The sequence below is a fragment of the Periplaneta americana genome, chromosome 8 (assembly GCF_040183065.1).
Source record: "Periplaneta americana isolate PAMFEO1 chromosome 8, P.americana_PAMFEO1_priV1, whole genome shotgun sequence".
NCBI classification, from domain to species: Eukaryota; Metazoa; Arthropoda; class Insecta; order Blattodea; family Blattidae; genus Periplaneta; species Periplaneta americana.
Genome location: NC_091124.1, coordinates 75,743,392 through 75,764,490, shown reverse-complemented (window position 1 = coordinate 75,764,490; position 21,099 = coordinate 75,743,392). Strand labels below are relative to the sequence as shown.

Sequence of the window (21,099 nt, the reverse complement as noted above, 5' to 3'; positions counted from 1 at the left end):
ATATCCCTACTTCATAAAATTTTGAATAGAATAATAGTAATAAATTGTGTCTGTATCAACATGTAGCCGTGGTTGTAGTTGATGTTAAACTTATTGTGTGAATTAAAAAAATAATTACAATAAAATTGTAAATCATTATTTTCCGTTGTAGTGACAACTGTTCACTAGTAATGAATGGAAGTTTTATGATCTCTATAAAGGAATAATGTTCAAATATCATCACTCTCAATAAATCACTGTAATAACGAACGAAAGGGTATGCATCTCTGTATTACACTTAATATCAGAGAAAGTTACCTCTAACTGAGGTTCTGGCTGATATGTACATCTATTATCAGACAGTACATCTCACTTAACGACATCTGAAGTCTGATTAGTACGATATTTCAGTAAGTTACAGTTAGCGATGTAGCAATGGATGGTTGAAGAAATTGATCATCCTACCCCATTATTTCCTGGCTTAGCTGCCTCATGAGTGATGACTTATAGCCTATGTAGACACACAATATTCTTCCTAGATTGCACGCATACGCGATTGGAATATTGAACTGTGTAGATGCAGTTTTAGTTCCGTTACATGCTAGAGCGAGAATGCGTTTTTCGAGCTATAAAAAATGCTTTAGTGTAGCACTGATTGTAACGGTCGAAATAAAGCACAGCTGACATTGGTCCTGCTCCCACAGGCAACTTAACCTACAATTGTAGCCTATAAAATTGTGTTTTGTGAATGAAATTAAACAATTAATAGAAAGTCAGATGTTCAAATTTATGTAACATCATCGCATATCAAACCCAAAGACCTCGCATAATGATAATAATAATAATAATAATAATAATAATAATAATAATAATGTCTTTGATCAAACTGCCTTCCCAATGGCGTAATAAAATTCGTGTTTTAATTAGGCCTATCTATACAGAGATGGCTTCACTGTGTAGCAACATGTCTCGCTGTGAATACATACGCATTGATATATATGTAGCTGTCCCCACTGTTACTGTTAAATTAAATTATGATTTCAGCAGATAATTGAGATGTATTTATGTTATATAATAAGAGAAAAGTGCAGTACATGTAATTAACATTGTTAACCTGTATTTCGCTCTTCGCAATTGGCATTACTGAATTATAACATCGAATTTCTTTATTGCAGTAATCGATATTCATCTACGAGTATTTCAACTTCACAATGTTTGAATAGGTTAAGTATTCGTTAATATATAATTATTAACATTTTGTGATCGAATTTTAGGGATATATTTTTTACATTTTCATTTTATTCACGAAATATTCCTAATAAATGTCACTCGAGGTCTGAGATTTCCCAGATAAATCTCAGATCTCTCGTGACATTACTACAGATAATTCAAATCGCCTATAATGATAATGGTAAAGAAAAGGAAATTCTAACTAAGCCGGTTTCGAACTAGACATTATAAAATATTTACCAGTCTCAATTATAATCTGTTATATTCTACCACTTACACCAGTCGTAAGAGTTTTGTGAGTAAATACGAAGTGGGCGGTAATTCGCTCAAGGGTTCACGCATTACTGGTTTTTAAATATTTTATCCAAAGTACTGAGAGTTTCTATGCAGATCGATTCCAGGCATAAAAAATTTTCCATCGGCTTAATGATGGTGGTGTGGGGCGCCTATTCGAAGAAATTACGCAGTGAGGAGTGGAGTGTTACTGGACTGCATAGGGAAACAAATGTGCGCTTAACTGTCCATACGTCTACTTAATAGCCTCGCTGCCCGACAAAAGATTTCGTTAGGTAGAGGTCGGAATGGGATCAGTATGCATAGGAATTCTCTATACTTCTGTCAATGGTAATCTGCAAACTAATTTTGAGTTATATGACAGCGCTGCATAATGGAATCGTAAGGATATATGAATTGAGCCTCGTAACTCGAGTGCAGAAGTCAGGTAAGCTTAGTTTTACGTAATTCTGTACGCTTGAACCATTTGAAAATTGCAATTAGACATATTGTAAGAGCAACATATTCCTGTTTTCATTTAATACTTTCAGTATGTTTACCAGTTGCTTCTCATTTAAATTTCAAATACATTCTCTTTACTGTAGTTTATAATATGCAGTTAATGTACATATTTCATATTATAATCTCAAATACGATACATTTTATTTTTTTATTTTCTTTAATGTGAATAACCAAACTGAAGCGTTTCAAACCATAAGTCCGACAAATATTAATAATTAATCATTAAACACATTCTATGCTTAGACTTGATTAGATCTTTTTGTTCTCAATTGTAATTTAGGTAGATAGATAAGGTGCATTTACTGATACATAATAAATTATACAAACTCATGTACACACGATCCTTCGCACAAGCCCGTACGGCCATTCGTGCTATAACCATGCACAGAGTGAATCTTCAAAACAAAAATAATACTACTAATAATAAAATAGTGAAACAACAGTTATTATTGTTATTATTATTATTATTATTATTATTATTATTATTACCGTTATCATTAACTATCACAATTACAACTAATCTAACTTCATACCAATTTTTTACAAAATAATAATAATAATAATAATAATAATAATAATAATAATAATAATAATAATAATAATAATAATAAAATTAATGTAAGATATGAAAGGACAAAAAAACACACACAATTAAACATATATATACAAACAATTCAATTCCTTATTGAATTTGCAACAAATAATCCAAATAATAAATATAAAGGTAATACATAAAAACATACGCAATAAAAAACGAATAGAGAAAAAAGACACAATAAATACGAAAACAACATTAACCCCTAATTACCTCATTCGCTTAGTGTTAATATTACTCATTACAACATTAATAGAGAACTCTTCCCCTTATTTCTTCGGTCCCCTCCCCCTCGGTCAGTTCCACCCTCAGCTGTCGAATTTTTGCCATAAATTTTCCCACACTGTCACAGAATTTAGCATTATTTAATATATCGTATGTTGCCAAGTGCCTCCTGCTAGATGTAATGAAGGACTCTGGCAGGAATCGTTTCCTCAGAGCTTCTGTGGCTTCGCACTCCGATAAAATTGTATGTATGTATGTATGTATGTATGTATGTATGTATGTATGTATGTATGTATGTATGTATGTATGTATGTATGTATGTATGTATGTATGTATGTATGTATGTATGTATGTATGTATGTATGTATGCATGTATGTATGTATGTATGTATGTATGTATGTATGTATGTATGTATTTATTTATTCACAATGCATATGGGTATATACCCGGTGGCAGTGGTAACTAATTACACTCAATAATGACAATTAATAATAAACACAACTAATAAAAAACAATAAATAATAATATTAATAATAATAATAATAATAATAATAATAACAAGGAGCATCCTAAATTAAATGAAGCATGGTCACTTAAAATAACATTAAAAGTAAATATGATTTGTATCTTAACCCTAAGTTCGAACTAAGACCCACGAGTAATTTAGGTATTTCGAAAAGTAGCATTCCTTACACTTGAATGTGTGAAGTTCTACTTTTACTAAAGTTCAATCACTATTTAGGTCCATCTTTATTGATTCTGTGGTCACAATACTAGCGTTGAATTCGAGTTTCGGAGGATCAAACTCAAGTCAGAGCGAAACAAATATCTTAGTCATTTTTCGCCCAAGTTCAAATTCCACGTCGAATTACCTCTACAATTGATAATATTAAAAAAAATAAAGTAGTCCTAACAATATTATTATCTACTGAATTAAAACTAATTTCACAATACTACATAACTGCAAATGCTTTGCAAATCTGGCTTTCAGGTATAGTTTCCAGTGAAGCAAACTTGAATAATTTTAAGGGGAAAATTGTTCCGGGGCCGAGTATTGATCACGAGACCTATGGTTTAGCGCACCAACGCTTTACCGACTGAGCTATCCAAAGACTATACCCGACAACGTCTCAACTTTTCCCTTTATAATCACACTCCTGAAGTGGGCTAACAAGACACCAGAAACCCAAACTCTGTGTGACTTGAATTGTGGTTTTCTGTTAACGTAACTACAGTAATGTGTATAAATGCTTTGTTTAATATGGTATAGATATTCTGCCAACAGGAGAATCATGTGCATTCTGCAGATTATTGATTGATAATTTTTTGTCTGATTTATGCTGAATGTTATAACTTACACAGTGCCAATTACCCGTGAATTCATAGTTAAAGTGACAAATATTAATGTTACAGGTTATTCACACACTTGGCTTGGCAACAATTCTGTATGTATTTCCACCGCTTTACGCCACATTGGTGGTAATTGCGTGCACTCAACTCGAAAAAGTAAGGACTAAATTGTCGAATATTAAACAGCAAATTAATTCGTCTGAAGTTTTGGCTGGAGACGACGGCGAAAAGAAAGTCGCAATGATGTTTGCACACATAGTGGACCAATTGAACGACTGTATCCTACTTCATCAACAGACAATCAGGTATATTTATTTTTTTTTTAACTATAGCAATCCAATCGACATGTCAACAAATGTGTCACATCCTTTCTCTTCTTTCGTCAATATTTTCCAACCATTCTGATCCTTCTTTTCATCTTCATTTGAACAATGTCTCCTGTTACTTCTGTTTTCTCCTCTTTTTTGCCTCCATTTTCATATATTTCCCACTTTGTGAACCCCTTTCTATTCCTCTTTCTTATATTTCCTCAGTACCTCGAAAGCATTTTTCATGTGTTTCGAATACTCAGCACATTGCACAAATAATTTTTCTTTACCTTCTCGAATTCAATTAACTGTATACGCATGTCCTCTCTGTCTAACCATGAAATTTAGAAATATTTATGTAATTTTTACTATTACCTATATTTTATAAGTTATTTTGTTGTATACTTCACCAAAGAGAGCACAGCCCCCTGTCTGATATTTCTCGTTAAGGAAATATCCCTATCATACTCATAATCAGACTGCGGCCTAGGGTCTCCGATTCGCGAGACTGAATTTTGGAACGCAAGGAATATACATGACGTCATTACCCATGGAGTGGGATGACACTGTGACAGTACTCGTAGGCTATTAGCGTATTCCGAATCTCACCGGAACAAAACTGCTGGAAGGTTCAATGGCTAACATGGCGGGTGTACAAGTTTTTGTCTGTGCTACGCTATCAAAATTTTGCGAAATTTCCCTACTGTCATCTCGTTCAAAGAAAAGCATCCTTGAATCAGTAGTAGTAACTGGTCCGTTGACATGTTCGCTCATAAGCATTAACATATTGTCTTTACATTGTGCTCATTAAAAACAACACAGCAGAACCAAAGCAGAGCACACCGCCATGACACAACAGTGCACGATGTCATTCGTCTGCTAATTCCAGCCCTATACATGTAACAACCAGATTCACAATTGGATATTGCCACAACTCTGCAAGCTGATGGGACCGGTGCGACACCGGTGGAACATCAGTGACGTGATCGTTGAAATTCGGAACACCGTGATGCCATCAGTTTGCTCAGCGCTGAGATTCGGAATACGCTCTATAGTAGGTTTCGTAAGAAATTACATGACCACTTTTCTAATTCTACTTGGCGTGGGGCCTCGTAATCAGCAGACGTAATTGAGTTCGTGTGACTATTCAAGTAAGTTATATTTTATTTATTTCCATTTATTTGAATATTTATTCATGCATATTTCGACACTCACAAGTATTAACATTGTAACTCACTTTCTTCCATTTTTCAGGAGAAGCAAATAAAGTTTTAAAATGATCGTGTAAATCAGTGTATACAGATAGTAACAATAAGATTTTACATACGACTGGGAAGGTTTAGAGCTACAATTATAGTACTGGAAGAAAAAGAAACAAATTAAGACCATATTAACTACCATAATTGAAAACCATTAAAAATTGAGTTACAATGTTAATATTTGGGAGGGTCGATTTGTGTTAGTGCTAATTTCGCTGGTTTACAATTCACACTACTAAGTAACACGTCGAAAATTAAAAGCACCAAGAGTTCCCTCCAGAACGAACTTATAGAGAAGTTCGGAAAGGAGTATTTTTTATTAAAGGGAAAAAAATGAATTTTGTAAATTGTAAAAAAAAAAAAAGTAGAGGAATGGATTCTTTCATAAATAGTGTATTAGGAAAAGATACAGGAAACATATTTAATTATACAGTCAAAACTGGCCTTCAACATCAAAATCAGACATAAAACATGAAAATGAATTTCATCGAGATTGGTGATTAATGTTGGTACGTGCCAACATCTCTTTCAACAATATTTCAAAGCGTTTCATGAAAAAAGTTTTCTTTTGGTACGTTGCGAATGTACCTTATAATTCGGTTAACTGAATTGTGAAGAAATGTATTTTAAGTAAGTACTGTATATTTTTTTCTTTTCTGTTCACACACAAATGAATATTTATATTATTAAAACTGGTACAGTATAAATGTAAATTGAAACATGTAATGTTAGACAATTATTTTTGTACTAGAAATATGAATACATATTCGTAAACGTGGACATTTATTTTGTGTCTTACTGTGACTGAATGTTTACATGTTGAGACAAGAAGTAACTGCACTCTTACTCTCCCATTCCCCTCGATCTACACTACACAGTAGTCAGTGCGCTCGTAACTTAATGCGTTTCAGTACCCTGCACCGCAGTCTCCTCATTTATTATTCTTAAATGTACGAATATTGAAGTATAATTTTTGTATTCTTATATGTATACCGCGGCTATTTTAACAGCTAAATACCTGCTTGCAAGAACGCTGTTGGTCTATGTAGCGATTAGTCACCTCTTCAGGAAACAAAAAAAGAAAGACGTTTCAGAATTGACATTATGCATTACTTTTATTCCCAGATACATTCACTGGTTACAGAAAAAAAGACTAAAGCTTACTTCATAATATTTGACAATAAATTTTAATTTAAAAACAAACAAACTTGTAACAAATCATTTTTAATTACTGTTAAACCATTAGTTATTACACATTTCTTCAGGAAGGTATTAAATTAGATTAAAATTAACTATGCCTACTCTAAAATAAAATTGTTTAATTACCAAATGTTATTAATTTATCATAACACATATAAAAATATATTAAATTCATTTTCTTCAATAGTCATTATATTACCCCTATTATTGTGACTTTTATCATGTGCCATAAATATATTACATAACTTTGCGATGCCTATGTCACGCTCCAATATACCAGATATTACATTCACAAGTAGAATGTGTAGACGTAGCACAATGTAAATTCTAATTTCAAGGGACTGTAACATGTGCTTATTTGTATGATAGGATTATCGATAACAAGCCAATACATTGACTTCTGGTATTATTTTCCCAATAAGACTAAAATATTCCGTCTGTTGAACGGATATTGCCTAAAAAATAACGTATTTACAACTGACTGACTAGCATAAAATTCAATTCAAGTTAAGGTAGTGACGGATGAGTGAGGCGTAACAAGTAAAAATTTGCTATGACTTATTACTCGACAGACGCGAGTGGAGACATGGGCGTAATGTGAACTATCGCGATGACGCTATAAGAACGCAAGAGAAGTGCAAGTGGCGCTCCGAGATTCCAGGACTCCACTGGTCTCGGTCGGCTAATACTTGTGGCCAATATATATCAATCTCAGACGTCTAATGATGAGAACATGCAATTTCGAAATTATCGATTAAGGACATTAAATTCTCATGATTTTACATGTAACGTGTTGCTAGTTTTGTAATGTACAAAATTTTAACTATCCTATTGGCAAAATTTAATTGTATCTCCAATATGCCTTAGAAAGAAGTAATTTACTCTTAAAATGTTACGGGTATTTGCATCTACAGATTTATTATTTACTTTTGCAGGTTTACAAAGGAAATAGAAGACAACTTCAGTACCTTGTTTGTTGGTGTTTTCCTAATAATATTGCTCTCGCTTTGCATGTCTTCTTTTTCTGCTGTACTGGTAAGTGAATTGCTTATTTTTTCATAATACTGCAAGATAAATTCTATAAAATTACCATCATATAGTAGATGGGATTAAGACATCCGGTCTCTTGCGTCTATAGGTGGAGTAAAATAACCACTCAAATTATCAGGATGAATAGCGCATATTGCATATAACAAAAAAAAGTCTAGAATGATATTGGTGTAAGGTTTATAGTTTTTTACAGAAAAAAATCACGTTCCCAAAATTTTAACACCTATTATTTCGATAACTATTACGAGTGGTAATGTAACTTATGTCTATGTTAATAGAGCATCTAATAAAGATTTTTCCCCTTTCGTCTATTTTAATAGATGGACGGTTTTCGAGTAAATTTAATGTAAACGTAAGAATAATTTAAACATTTTAAAATTCAAGACGTTGCAACACTGTAACCTAAGGGGGTGGTTAATGAGGGTCGTTCAATTGGGAGACAAAACTGAGTTCGTTTTCTTATTGTATCAGTTCCTACATTTCAGAGATGGTGGGTTGTTGTTTAGTGTTTGTGCGTATCACATAATGCCACGATTTTCAAACAGCGAATATCTTGATATTATATTAATTTACGGCGAAACACGATGTAGTTCCCGTGCAGCTGAAGTGGTTTATAGATAGTGATATCCTGAGAAGATTATTCCAAATCCAGAGACACTTATCGCAGCCTATAAGAGGGTTTGTGATACCGGCAGTGCTGCTCCAGGTTTTATCGTACCCGTGGGGGGCAATACTTGAACGAAATAATCGACAAAGAGGAGGTGGAGATAATTGGGTGCTCTTTCTCTTTTTCTGAGAAACTGTTCTGTGGCCCTTATTGATTGTGCGTCGCAGTATCTCGAACGCTATGAACTAAAAAGGCAATCCCCGATCAGGACACCACATATGGTAGGTGTGTGTACTCGTCGCAGTATCTAGAACGCTATGAACTAATAAAGCAATCCCCGATCAGGCCACCAAATATGCTAGGTATGTGTACTCGTCGGAGTATCTAGAACGCTACGAACTAATAAAGCAATCCCCGATCAGGCCACCAAATATGCTAGGTATGTGTACTCGTCGGAGTATCTAGAACGCTACGAACTAATAAAGCAATCCCCGATCAGGCCACCAAATATGCTAGGTATGTGTAATTGTCGGAGTATCTCGAACGCTATGAACTAATAAAGCAATCCCAGATCAGGCCACCAAATATGCTAGGTATGTGTACTCGTCGGAGTATCCAGAACGCTACCAACTAATAAAGCAATCCCCGATCAGGCCACCAAATATGCTAGGTATGTGTAATCGTCGGAGTGTCTCGAACGCAACTAATAAAGCAATCCCAGATCAGGCCACCAAATATGCTAGGTATGTGTACTCGTCGGAGTGTCTCGAACGCTATGAACTAATAAAGCAATCCCAGATCAGGCCACCAAATATGCTAGGTATGTGTACTCGTCGGAGTGTCTCGAACGCTATGAAATAATAAAGCAATCCCAGATCAGGCCACCACATATGCCAGGTATGTGTACTCGTCGGAGTGTCTCGAACGCTATGAACTAATAAAGCAATCCCAGATCAGTCCACCAAATATGCTAGGTATGTGTACTCGTCGCAGTATCTTCAACGCAACGAACTAATAAAGCAATCCCCGATCAGGCCACCAAATGTTCTAGGTATGTGTACTCGTCGCAGTATCTTCAACGCAACGAACTAATAAAGTAATCCCCGATCAGGCCACCAAATGTTCTAGGTATGTGTACTCGTCGCAGTATCTTCAACGCAACGAACTAATAAAGCAATCCCCGATCAGGCCACCAAATGTTCTAGGTATGTGTACTCGTCGCAGTATCTTCAACGCAACGAACTAATAAAGTAATCCCCGATCAGGCCACCAAATGTTCTAGGTATGTGTACTCGTCGCAGTATCTTCAACGCAACGAACTAATAAAGCAATCCCCGATCAGGCCACCAAATGTTCTAGGTATGTGTACTCGTCGCAGTATCTTCAACGCAACGAACTAATAAAGTAATCCCCGATCAGGCCACCAAATGTTCTAGGTATGTGTACTCGTCGCAGTATCTTCAACGCAACGAACTAATAAAGCAATCCCCGATCAGGCCACCAAATGTTCTAGATATGTGTACTCGTCGCAGTATCTTCAACGCAACGAACTAATAAAGTAATCCCCGATCAGGCCACCAAATGTTCTAGGTATGTGTACTCGTCGCAGTATCTTCAACGCAACGAACTAATAAAGTAATCCCCGATCAGGCCACCAAATGTTCTAGGTATGTGTACTCGTCGCAGTATCTTCAACGCAACGAACTAATAAAGTAATCCCCGATCAGGCCACCAAATGTTCTAGGTATGTGTACTCGTCGCAGTATCTTCAACGCAACGAACTAATAAAGTAATCCCCGATCAGGCCACCAAATGTTCTAGGTATGTGTACTCGTCGCAGTATCTTCAACGCAACGAACTAATAAAGTAATCCCCGATCAGGCCACCAAATGTTCTAGGTATGTGTACTCGTCGCAGTATCTTCAACGCAACGAACTAATAAAGTAATCCCCGATCAGGCCACCAAATGTTCTAGGTATGTGAACTCGTCGCAGTATCTTCAACGCAACGAACTAATAAAGTAATCCCCGATCAGGCCACCAAATGTGCTTGGTATGTGTACTCGTCGCAGTATCTTCAACGCAACGAACTAATAAAGTAATTCCCGATCAGGCCACCAAATGTTCTAGGTATGTGTACTCGTCGCAGTATCTTCAACGCAACGAACTAATAAAGCAATCCTCGATCAGGCCACCAAATGTGCTTGGTATGTGTACTCGTCGCAGTATCTCGAACGCTACGAACTAATAAATCAATCCCCGATCAGGCCACCAATTATGCAAGGTATGTGTGCTCGCAGTTTAAAAATTAATTCCCACTGAAATATAAATTTTGGAATTTTCTATCAAATTTTTGAAAATCTAGGCGTTTTGTTCTTTTGAGGACAAAACATGCTAATTAGGCATAATTAATCTCTTTGATTCTAGTTCACGTTAACTCTTTGTTTAAAAACTTAAAATAGTTTAGTCGATATGTTAAAAAGTGTTAAAATTTATTTAAGAAGTTTGTATACCTTGGACAGACGGACCGTTTCGACGCGGTATTGCGTCTTCATCAGTGTCGCACGAACTACTGTTATCTTGAATTCTGCAATTTGCATTCTTCAGTTGTAGGGGTGGGGTGCGTTGCACTTATGGTGGGAGGTGGTTGTTTGTGTGTTATGTATCATGATATCGAACTATGTGTGGGTATTGAACTGTAATTTTATTGTGTATTAAGTATATGTTGTGGGTATGTTATTGTGTGTTTATATATTTCGTATTGTTCTAAGATGTTTAACTGTGAACTTCTTGATGTGATGTGTAGAATTTCCATATCTGTTTCTATATTATTGTAATCATGATTATTGTTTATAATATGTCCTGCGTAATTATATGTGATGTAGGGTTTGGTTATAGCTTTAATATGGTCATTATACCTTGTTTGAAAGGATCTTCCTGTCTGTCCTATGTAAAAATGTGGGCAACTCTTGCGTTTTAGTTTGTAAACGCCAGTTGAATTCTATTTATTTTAATGTTTATTGTAATTATTTAGATATTTCTGTGCTGTGTTATTTGTTTTGTATGCTATCTTGTATTTTAGTTTTCTGAATGAAGTTGTAATTTTGAAGTATTGGTATTGTGATATGTTAGTGTTATGTAGACTATTTATTCTTACGTGGTGTTTGTATTGCTTTGTTCTGTTTTTTTTTTGTCTTTTTTATTAGTGTGTCTATCATTTTAGGGAACACATTTTCAACAATAAATAGACTGCAATAATATAGAAACAGATATGGAAATTATACACATCACACCAAAAAGTTCACAGTTAAACATGTTAGAACAATTCGAAATATATAAACATACAATAACACACCCACAGAATATACTTAATACACAATTACAGTTCAATACAAAAATATTGTTCGATATCATGATACATAACACACAAACAACCACTCCCCACCATAAGAGCAACATATCCCCATCCGTACAACTGAAGAATGCAAATGGCAGAATTCAAGATCAACAGTAGTTTGTGGGACATTGAAGAAGACGCAATATCGCATAGAAACGGGCCGTCTGTCCAAGATATATAAAGTTTTTTTTTAAATAAATTTTAACACTTTTCAACGTGTCGACTAAACAATTTTAATTTTTAAATTAATCTCTATCTTCAAAAGAGGCATTTTAGATTATATACTGTAACTTTTTTAAACTAGACAACAATGTAATTTTATTATCTCAACAATAACTCTTCACTCTCTACAATTTAATTTCACTCCCGTCAACAATGGGATTTGCTCTCCACACAGTAACACAGCGTTCGTTATTGCACTCCACAAACGACAATGACAATTTACTTGTACTATTACGGACAACAATGAACTGTTAATCTTAACTAATATTCACAAAGCACTATTTACAACACAGAACTGTCAGTTCTCAGTTCACAGCTCGTTTGTCTTGGCTAGTTCTTCTAGCTCAGTCACTCGAGTTCACAGAATCTCGAACCCCAGACCTTCGGAGACGATCCGCTGCACTTCGAACTCAGGTCCCCCAACTGCGGTCCACTGCACTCGAACTCCGGGCTTCAGGCTCCACAGTTACGGACACAACTCAAGTCACGCTCTGGTCTCGAAGCTGGCTTCACTGCTACACAAGACTAACTCGCTTACTGTCCAAAACTGCTCAAGTTCATTCGCGTTTCTTCTTTTATAACTAAACCATAGTTACGATAAATTTCTACGGGTGTCCAGAGATAGCTCTCTCGAATTATCTGGATATCTCCACTTCGACGGACTTCTGGACGATTCGGGAGGGTCCGTCCCCCCCTTCACTCCGCACGTAACAGTTTGCTTCCTTCTTCACTCGGCAAGTAGCAGATGCGCGCGCAGCCTCCCCTCGCCGAGTTGCCGTAATACATGCAGATGCTCCCCGTACCAGCGTTTCGTCTGCCGCGCGCCATGTCGGACACGCGTTCGAACCCCGGTGCAGCTGTCACAATACTGTAGTACCAATTTTATGTACAGTTTTCAATGGAACGTGTATTTGTAAGTTTTTATGCACTTATTATTTTAGGATTATATATCCTAAGTCCAGTTATCATCATCGGATTATGAATTAATAGATAGTTTCTTGCTAATTGAACACGAGGCATACAAAGTGAAAAATATATCCAATTCGTTTCCCTGCTTGTTTCGGTGTAAACGTTCCAACTTAGCACGTGTCATTTATATTAGTTATAGGCCTACAGTTATCTTCAATTCTCTTGACTAATTTATGTGTTTGTAACTACATTTCAGTGCTGGGGCGATGTAGTTAACATGTCGCAACCCGTGGCATCGTACCTCTTATTTTTGATAATCATCTTCATGTTCTGCTGGTTTCCAAGTGAACTCAATGAACAGGTAAAAAAATACCTATACTTTAACTAAAATCTGTATAATTCAATTATTTACAAATGGCTTTTAGGGAATCCGCAGGTTCATTGCCACCCTCACATAAGCCCGCCAATGTTCCCTATCCTGTGCAATATTGATCCTGTTCTCTATCATCATATTCCATCTCCCTCAAAATAATTTTAATATTATCCTCTCATCTACGTCTCGGCCTCCCCAAAGATTTTTTCCTCCGTTCTTCCAACTAACACTCCATATGCATTTCTGGATTCACCCATACTTGCTACATGCCCTGCCCATCTCGAACGTCTGGATTTAATGTTCCTAATTATGTGAGATGAAGAATACAATGCGTGCAGCCTTGCATTGTGAAACTTTATCTTCTCCTGTAACTTCATCCCACTTAACCCCAAATATTTTGCTAGAAATTTTATTCTCAAACATCCTTAATCTCCGTTTCTCTCTCAAAGTGAGATTCCTAGTTTCACATCCATACAGAACAACTGGTAATATAACTGTTTTATAAATTCTAACTTTCAGCCTTTTTGACAGGAGACTAGATGACGAAAGCTTCTCAACCGAAAAATAACACGCATTTCTCATATTTATTCTGCTTTTAATTTTCCCCCAAGTATCAATTATATTTGTTACTGCTGCTCCAAGATATTTGAATTTTTCAACCTCATCGAAGTATAAATCTCCAATTTTTATTTATCCATTTCGTACAATATTCCGGTTACGAGACATAATCATATACTTTTTCTCTTCGGGATTAACTTCCAAACCTATCGCCTTTCTTGCTTCAAGTAAAATTTCCGTGTTTTGCCTAATTATTTTTTGGATTTTCTCATATCATATTCACGTCATCCGCATAGACAAGAAGCTGATGTAAACCCTTCAATTCAAAACTCTCTCTTTTATCCTGAACTTTCCTAATGGGGAAGTTAAAAAGTAAAGGTGATAGTATATTTCACTAGAATATTCCAATTTTACTATTCGTATCATGAAGAGACGTGTTATAGTCTAATTTTCGGTTGTTATTTTGTAAATGCGCGTTCATCGAATTGAGGCAATAGTCGATCATAGAAGCAAAACTACGAAAAGAAAGCCACAAGTATTTAACTACTATTTAATGCGTAATGCAAGAAATAGCTTGTTGTTCTCATTGCTGGAGTTTAGAGAAAATGAGATGTTGTGCCATATGTCTAATTGTTAGTACATTGTGAAACGTGGATCTCTCGTTACTTGGTTTTGAAGCGATGAAGAGGTCAAATCTAATCGGTTTCGTGACAAATTTGGCAATAACTTTCTAGAAATCTCCTAATTCACAAGATAGGTCTTAGTCGGGAATTAGCATCGTGAATTTAAAGAGGTCGGATTCTCTGGAATTCGAACCATTTCACACTGCAATGATGCCCAAAAACATTGCGGATTTGGTGAAACTAATGAAGACAAATTACCACATCACCCATTTCTGAGATAGCGGCAACTATCAACATTAGATCAATAATAGCACAATTAATGATGGCATGCTTATCTGAAGGTAAAGAATCAAATATACAATGGGTGTCACATTCCCCTCACAGATTATCAGAGAGACTTCCAAATCGATTGGCGCCAAATTCTAGTTCAGAAATTTAATCGAGGTGGAAATTCGCGATGTACACACCATCGTCACAGGTGAAGAAACGTGCTTCTATCACTATCAACCCGAAACTAAGCAACAGCAATAAACATGTCGGACCGTCAACAAAACGGAGAAGGGGCCTATTGTCAGAACATAAGATTATTACGTAGTGTTCGTCGAGAGAGTGTCATATTATAACACGATCGTCATGAATATCTACGTACTGTCGGTACATGAAGTCCCACTTTCCTGAGACCTTCAATTCTTGGAAATTATTGCAAGACCCAATGTCCAAGAAGGGATTTTTGAAACCACATTGAAGAAATAATGTTTACATAATGCTGCGAGGTCTATTGATTTATTCTAGCCCGAAAGGAATCAGAGTCTCACCACACCAACCTACTGTACAGACCTGGTTCCGTGCGACAATGTTATATTCCCTAAAGCAGCGCTTCTCAAACTATGGTTCGCGGACCACCTGTGGTCCTCGAGTTCTATCCTTGTCGTCCTTCAAAAAAGACAAAGAAAAAATAAAATTCAAACGAATTGCGTATCACACTATAAGCTAGCTTAAAATCTCAGAGTTTGAAAATGACACATGGCAATCGCCTTTCATTTTTTCTGCCAGTACTAATATCTTATGAAATTTCTTACCCTACCCGTCTACTCACTTCCCACTCTACTCTCAGCAACAAAAGACGGGTTTAAAGCAATATGAACGTGGCGTTTCTCGCCATCTTGTCATGCATATCTGGCGCCGAGCCTGTAACCCAGCCAGGGATCACCCGAATTCATAACAGAGGACCAAAGTAACAGAGGAACCTTTAAATGTATTGATGACTTTCTTATTAGTTTTGCCGACACTCAATATGCGCATTGAAATGTGCACGTACTGTACGTTGTACACCAATAATAGAACGTGCCAAATTGCATCTTTACTTGTTGTAAATCGGGTATGTTTCTGCATAATTTTTTTATTTATTGTTTCAGATGATGATATAAGAAATTTTAGATTCCACCTATTTTACAATCCGGCAGGTTTACTTTTTACACTTGCGTGTTTCGTCTCTAAGTGCAGTTTCAATTTCGCGGGTTTCATGCACTCGCTTAAAGCATTTCATAACAAACAACGCACAGAGGTTTTGGTTCAATCTCATTGCCACACCAAGTAAATCTAAGTTCAAAGTAACTTTTGTCATATTTACGAAAGTATTTTTTCTTTGAATAGCTACCACTAGGACTAGATACTTCTTTACTGGCACTATAATTAATATATTTCTTCATACATAGCTTTCGATATTAGCAGTACCTAAATGAAACGTACCTTCATGTTCCTTTCTTTTCAAAGAATCGGATCGAAACCAGTTTTCCATTATTTATAATGGGCACTATTTAACAGAGACATGGAAATCTACTAGCGTAAGAAGGATTTCAAACAACTAATTGCTAACAGGCAAGCGATAAATCAACAAGACAATATGGCTTATATGGAAGCTGTGAATAACAATGAAGAAAAGGTGTGCAAGAGACATTTTCCAAGTGACTTCTCAGGAAAAAGAAGTGTATAATGTATTAGATGGAAAGTATTTTGTACTATGATAAGTTATTTGAAAAACATTCGTGTGTGAGAGAGTGTGAGTGTTTGTGTATGGGTGTATGTGTGGTTGTGTGTGTGAGAGAGAGAGAGAGAGAGAGAGAGAGAGAGAGAGCGTGAGTGAGAGTGACAGTGAGTGTGAGAGTATGAGAGTGAGTGTGAGAGAGTAAGTGAGTGTGAGAGATTGAGTGAGAATAAGAGTGAGTGTGAGTGAATAAGTGAGTGAGTGTGAGAGAGTGAGTGAGTGTGAGTGAATGAGTGAGTGTGAGCGAATGAGTGAGTGAGTGTGATAGAGTGAGTGAGAGTGAGTGAGTGAGAGTGAGTGAGTGAATGAGTGAGTGAGTGTGAGAGAGTGAGTGAGTGAATGAGTGAGTGTGAATGAGTGAGTGAGTGAGAGAGAGTGAGAGTGAGTGAGTGAGTGAGTGAGTGAGTGAGTGAGTGAGTGAGTGCGTGCGTGTGGTGACATGCTCTCGTATACACGAGTATACTTCGTCCGATCACTTTCCAGAGTCATTTGTTTCAGGCTCAAAGAGTTCGAGATGCGGCCTTTGCCTGTGACTGGGTCGGTGCTCCTGCATCGTTTCAGCAATCTCTCTTATTCATGATTGCCTGCGCCAACAAGGAGATCATACTGACGGCTGGAAAATGTGTGCCTGTATCCAAGCAAACAATGCTGAGTGTAAGTTTTGGAATTATAATAAGAATATGTACATTTTGCCACATAATTATACGTATCAATTTACTCTGTCTTTAATCCTCACAAACATCCCGATAGAATTACTGAATTTTATTTTACGCAATATGGGTCCCGTAATTTGTGGTTAAATAGTGTATTACACTTGGTTCATAATACTCGATAAGCTTCATGCAACAATTCAGTAACAAACTAATTTTGACCATATATGAGGTCATTCAGAAGCTATTTTAAACATGCTATCGCTGTGCATAATATAATATTTGAGCTAGGAAAAAATCATATCTTGGGCAAATAGTGGGTTTAAGTTTCACAAACTATTGGGCTAATAACCACTTTTCTCTTGATCAATAAACACCATTTTTGTACGACACAATCCACAGCATATCACAGATAATGTCTTGAAATATTCCAAATTCCTTACCATACAGCATATTTCAGTTTCTTTAGTATTGTTTGGTATGCCACGAAAATAAATTCGCTAAAGAAACTCCACACCAGATATCGGCCAAGTTTGAGATCTGGTTATCATGGAGGCCATATTGTTCAAAAGTGCTTTCTGTAGATTCCATTGTCAAAGGAATTAAGTGAAGTATCTTGTATAGACCTGAATTTAACGTTTTTCAGCTCGTGATTTCTCATTCTAGGGTTGACGAAGTTGTGTAGCAAATTTCAGTGGTGTTCCTCTTCCATTTGAATCAATTCTAATACTCTATTGTTATCTTCTTAGAAGAAATATGGACAAATGGTTAATTGTGCAGTGAAGCTACACAATGCAGTGAATATTAAATAATGGAGACCACGTTCAATTAAAATCTTGGAGTCAGTTTCAGACCAAATTCTCCAGTGTGTTAACTCCGCCATTAAGAAAGAAATGTGATTCTTCCATTCAGAAAACTATGTCCAGCTAATTATTGTAAGTAGAACCTCTGCTAGCACAAATAAATGATACTCATAACTTTTCTGCTTGTCACTATTTTGAGTAGGCACATTGGTTTCAGTTTATATGAGTACAGAATAACATGTTCCCTAATAATTCTCCAGACTGTGCTAGAACATGTTTTGATGTCTAAACATCTAATTAACAGTACTAATTCCACCGACGTAGCTCTGTCGGCTAAGACGCTTGCCTGCCGATCCAGATTTGCGCTCGGGCGCGGGTTCGATTCCCGCTTGGGCTGATTACCTGGTTGGGTTTTTTCCGAGGTTTTCCCTAATCGTAAGGAAAATGTCATGTAATCTATGGCGAATCCTCGGCCTCATCTCCCCAAATATCATCTCACTCCCATCAAGTCCGTCGACGCTAAATAACCTCGTAGTTTCATCGATTGTATTAAACACCTTAGCAGCAGAGACATAATTGATTAACTTCACTCTTAGACATTTCTACAAATCAGAAATAGAGGCACTTTTCTCAAACCCCCAGATTAAATGCCCGTAATTACGAATAGCACGTGGACCTTCTCTTAAAATTTATAAATTTTCTAAATTTTAACAAATCTTGAGGAAAACTCCTATTGCTTTCAAAGCCGCATTAGACCAGCTGTGTCCTGACATGTAATTATAAAACCATGGCCTGAAACTTCGAAATCTTTATACCAGTTTAATAAAGTCATTAATGTTTTATTTGAAAAGTGATAACTACGTAAATTTTAATGTAACGAACGATAAAGCATATTATTTGCTCAACACAGTCACTTTTTATTCTGCCTGAAATATTAGGCCAATACTATTTCATAACGCTTTGAAGTGACTTTCGAATGATATGATATTTGTAGATGTAAATGACCTTTGAACTTTCACAATTGATAATAAAATGTTTTTTTCGTTAAAGGAAGGAAGTATTTCACCGTGCAGTACGATTATTTAGCCCTGACAGTCACCGGAGATGTGCGCGTGGGACAGGCGAGTCCATTTAGTTTCGCCAAGGGGTGTTTGGGTTATTCACTCGCTTGCCTTTACCGACCGCTCGCCCTTATCTCTACTCCGGAACACACCCCACTCATCCTATTACTTCCCCTCTTTCGCGTCGCTGAGCAGTCAGGACTAAATAATCGGTCTGTACGTCTGATGTGTATATACATACTACATAACTTCTCATATAATAAATAACACCTTCCGTCCCGTATCTTTGGACACAGGAAGACAATTCAGAATGAACTCTGTATCTTATTACAACTGACCTACGAGTTCAGTTCATTCTACTCGTAAATGGACAGACTGAAATCACTTTCTATGCATATATGAAGAGGGTATGAAGGAATAAGTTATTACACCTAGTCAAACTCCAAATTGTATCAACTTATTTCAGCAGAATTAAAAAACCTCTGAGACTATATTGTCAATAAAATTGTGCAATTCCCTGAATAATATTGCAAAAATTTCTGCAGAAATCTGTATAAAATTTCCTCTTTCTCATCAGTTTGAGAATAATTACTTCTTTATCCACTCTTTCCAATACAGCTTCATTTCTTATTTTTTCTGTACATTTCACACGCTCCATTCCTCTCCATATCCAAATTTCGAATGCTTCTAGTCGCTTCACTAATACATTAGTACTTAAATTTAAGCTGTATATAAACTGTATAATGTTGCTAAAATGATTATGAAATGAACATTTTTCTTTTCTTTTCTTTTGCAGATGATACAAGAGTCAATCTCCCTCTTCATGTTTCTTCTTCAAGTGAGAGACAAAGACTCAGAGAACTGAAAATTATATTCATGAATGCAAAGGCAAGATAATTATAATATTCATTTATCACAATTTTCTCACACGTTCCAATATATTACATTCTCTACCACGAAATTTAAATGTTGACAAGTTTTAGTCGGAGTGTGGATCTTAATTGGGAATTTACTGAATACATATTAAGAAGTTTGTTGTGTATCGCTTACTGAATTTTCTGTAGGCGACATTTGTATCACATTAAGTTACATCTGTATATTTACATCACATTTATATCACTGTTTGTTCTAACCGACGAGATGTAATATTGAGTTTTCTTGTCTCATTTACAAAATAAAATGTATCACCATAAAATGGCTTGGATTTCGTCTTTCACTGTGAAGGCGATTAACAAAATGAGCATTTGGAAATCTACTTTGCATCATTTCTGAAGACATTACATTTTAGTACTAACATATAAATTAAATAACAAAAATAAATTGGAAGCAGTTCTCCTGCAAGATGAAAGAAGATACTTAACAATAATTCACTGTGTTCTACATATTTCATGAAGTAATTTTAAATGTGAGAAAGTATATTTATATAAGAGATATTAAATCGTAACTCAATTTTAAATTTAAGCAGGATTCGCACAGGGTAATACTATTGATTATAAATATATTAAATAAGTTTTAAAGAAAGAATTATTATTATTTTGTTAAAATTTGTACTTAATTTTTAATAATTACATTATCATTAACAATTACTTTATGTAAATGTAAGAAAGTAATACAATCGTTCAACGACAATTCTGATAATTTGAAGACTATTAAATGAAATAAACAGATTTTCTATTAAAATTATGAAAGAATATTTATTTAATTCTTATTCTTCATGTGTAGTCTCAGCCAAGCGCCACGGTAACATGGTCTAAGGCTAAAAAGAAAACATTCTCATGGGGCAGATAAGTAGTTATTTATTCAACAAGTGGATATTCTTGATGATTAGCCTTTGGCGCCAATGAATGTTTGCGCACGATCG

At 35.8% G+C, this 21,099-nt stretch overlaps 1 protein-coding gene across 1 annotated transcript; it reads left to right on the top strand.

The window, feature by feature from the left end:
• The first annotated feature begins 13,403 nt into the window (after window positions 1-13,403).
• LOC138704224 (odorant receptor 10-like) lies at window positions 13,404-20,808 on the top strand. The gene is made up of 3 exons (XM_069832105.1): window positions 13,404-13,487; window positions 17,223-17,378; window positions 20,035-20,808. The coding sequence occupies exons 1-3, from the start codon at window positions 13,404-13,406 to the stop codon at window positions 20,101-20,103; spliced, it is 309 nt and encodes a 102-aa protein (XP_069688206.1). The 3' UTR covers window positions 20,104-20,808.
• Window positions 20,809-21,099: the final 291 nt, after the last annotated feature.

Bases quoted from the DNA above. Each gene is read 5' to 3' on its own strand.
- LOC138704224 (XM_069832105.1), top strand. From the start codon at position 13,404: ATGTCGCAACCCGTGGCATCGTACCTCTTATTTTTGATAATCATCTTC. The intron at 13,488-17,222 runs GTAAAAAAATAC...CATTTGTTTCAG, and splicing joins CAAGTGAACTCAATGAACAG to GCTCAAAGAGTTCGAGATGC. The intron at 17,379-20,034 runs GTAAGTTTTGGA...TTTCTTTTGCAG, and splicing joins CCAAGCAAACAATGCTGAGT to ATGATACAAGAGTCAATCTC.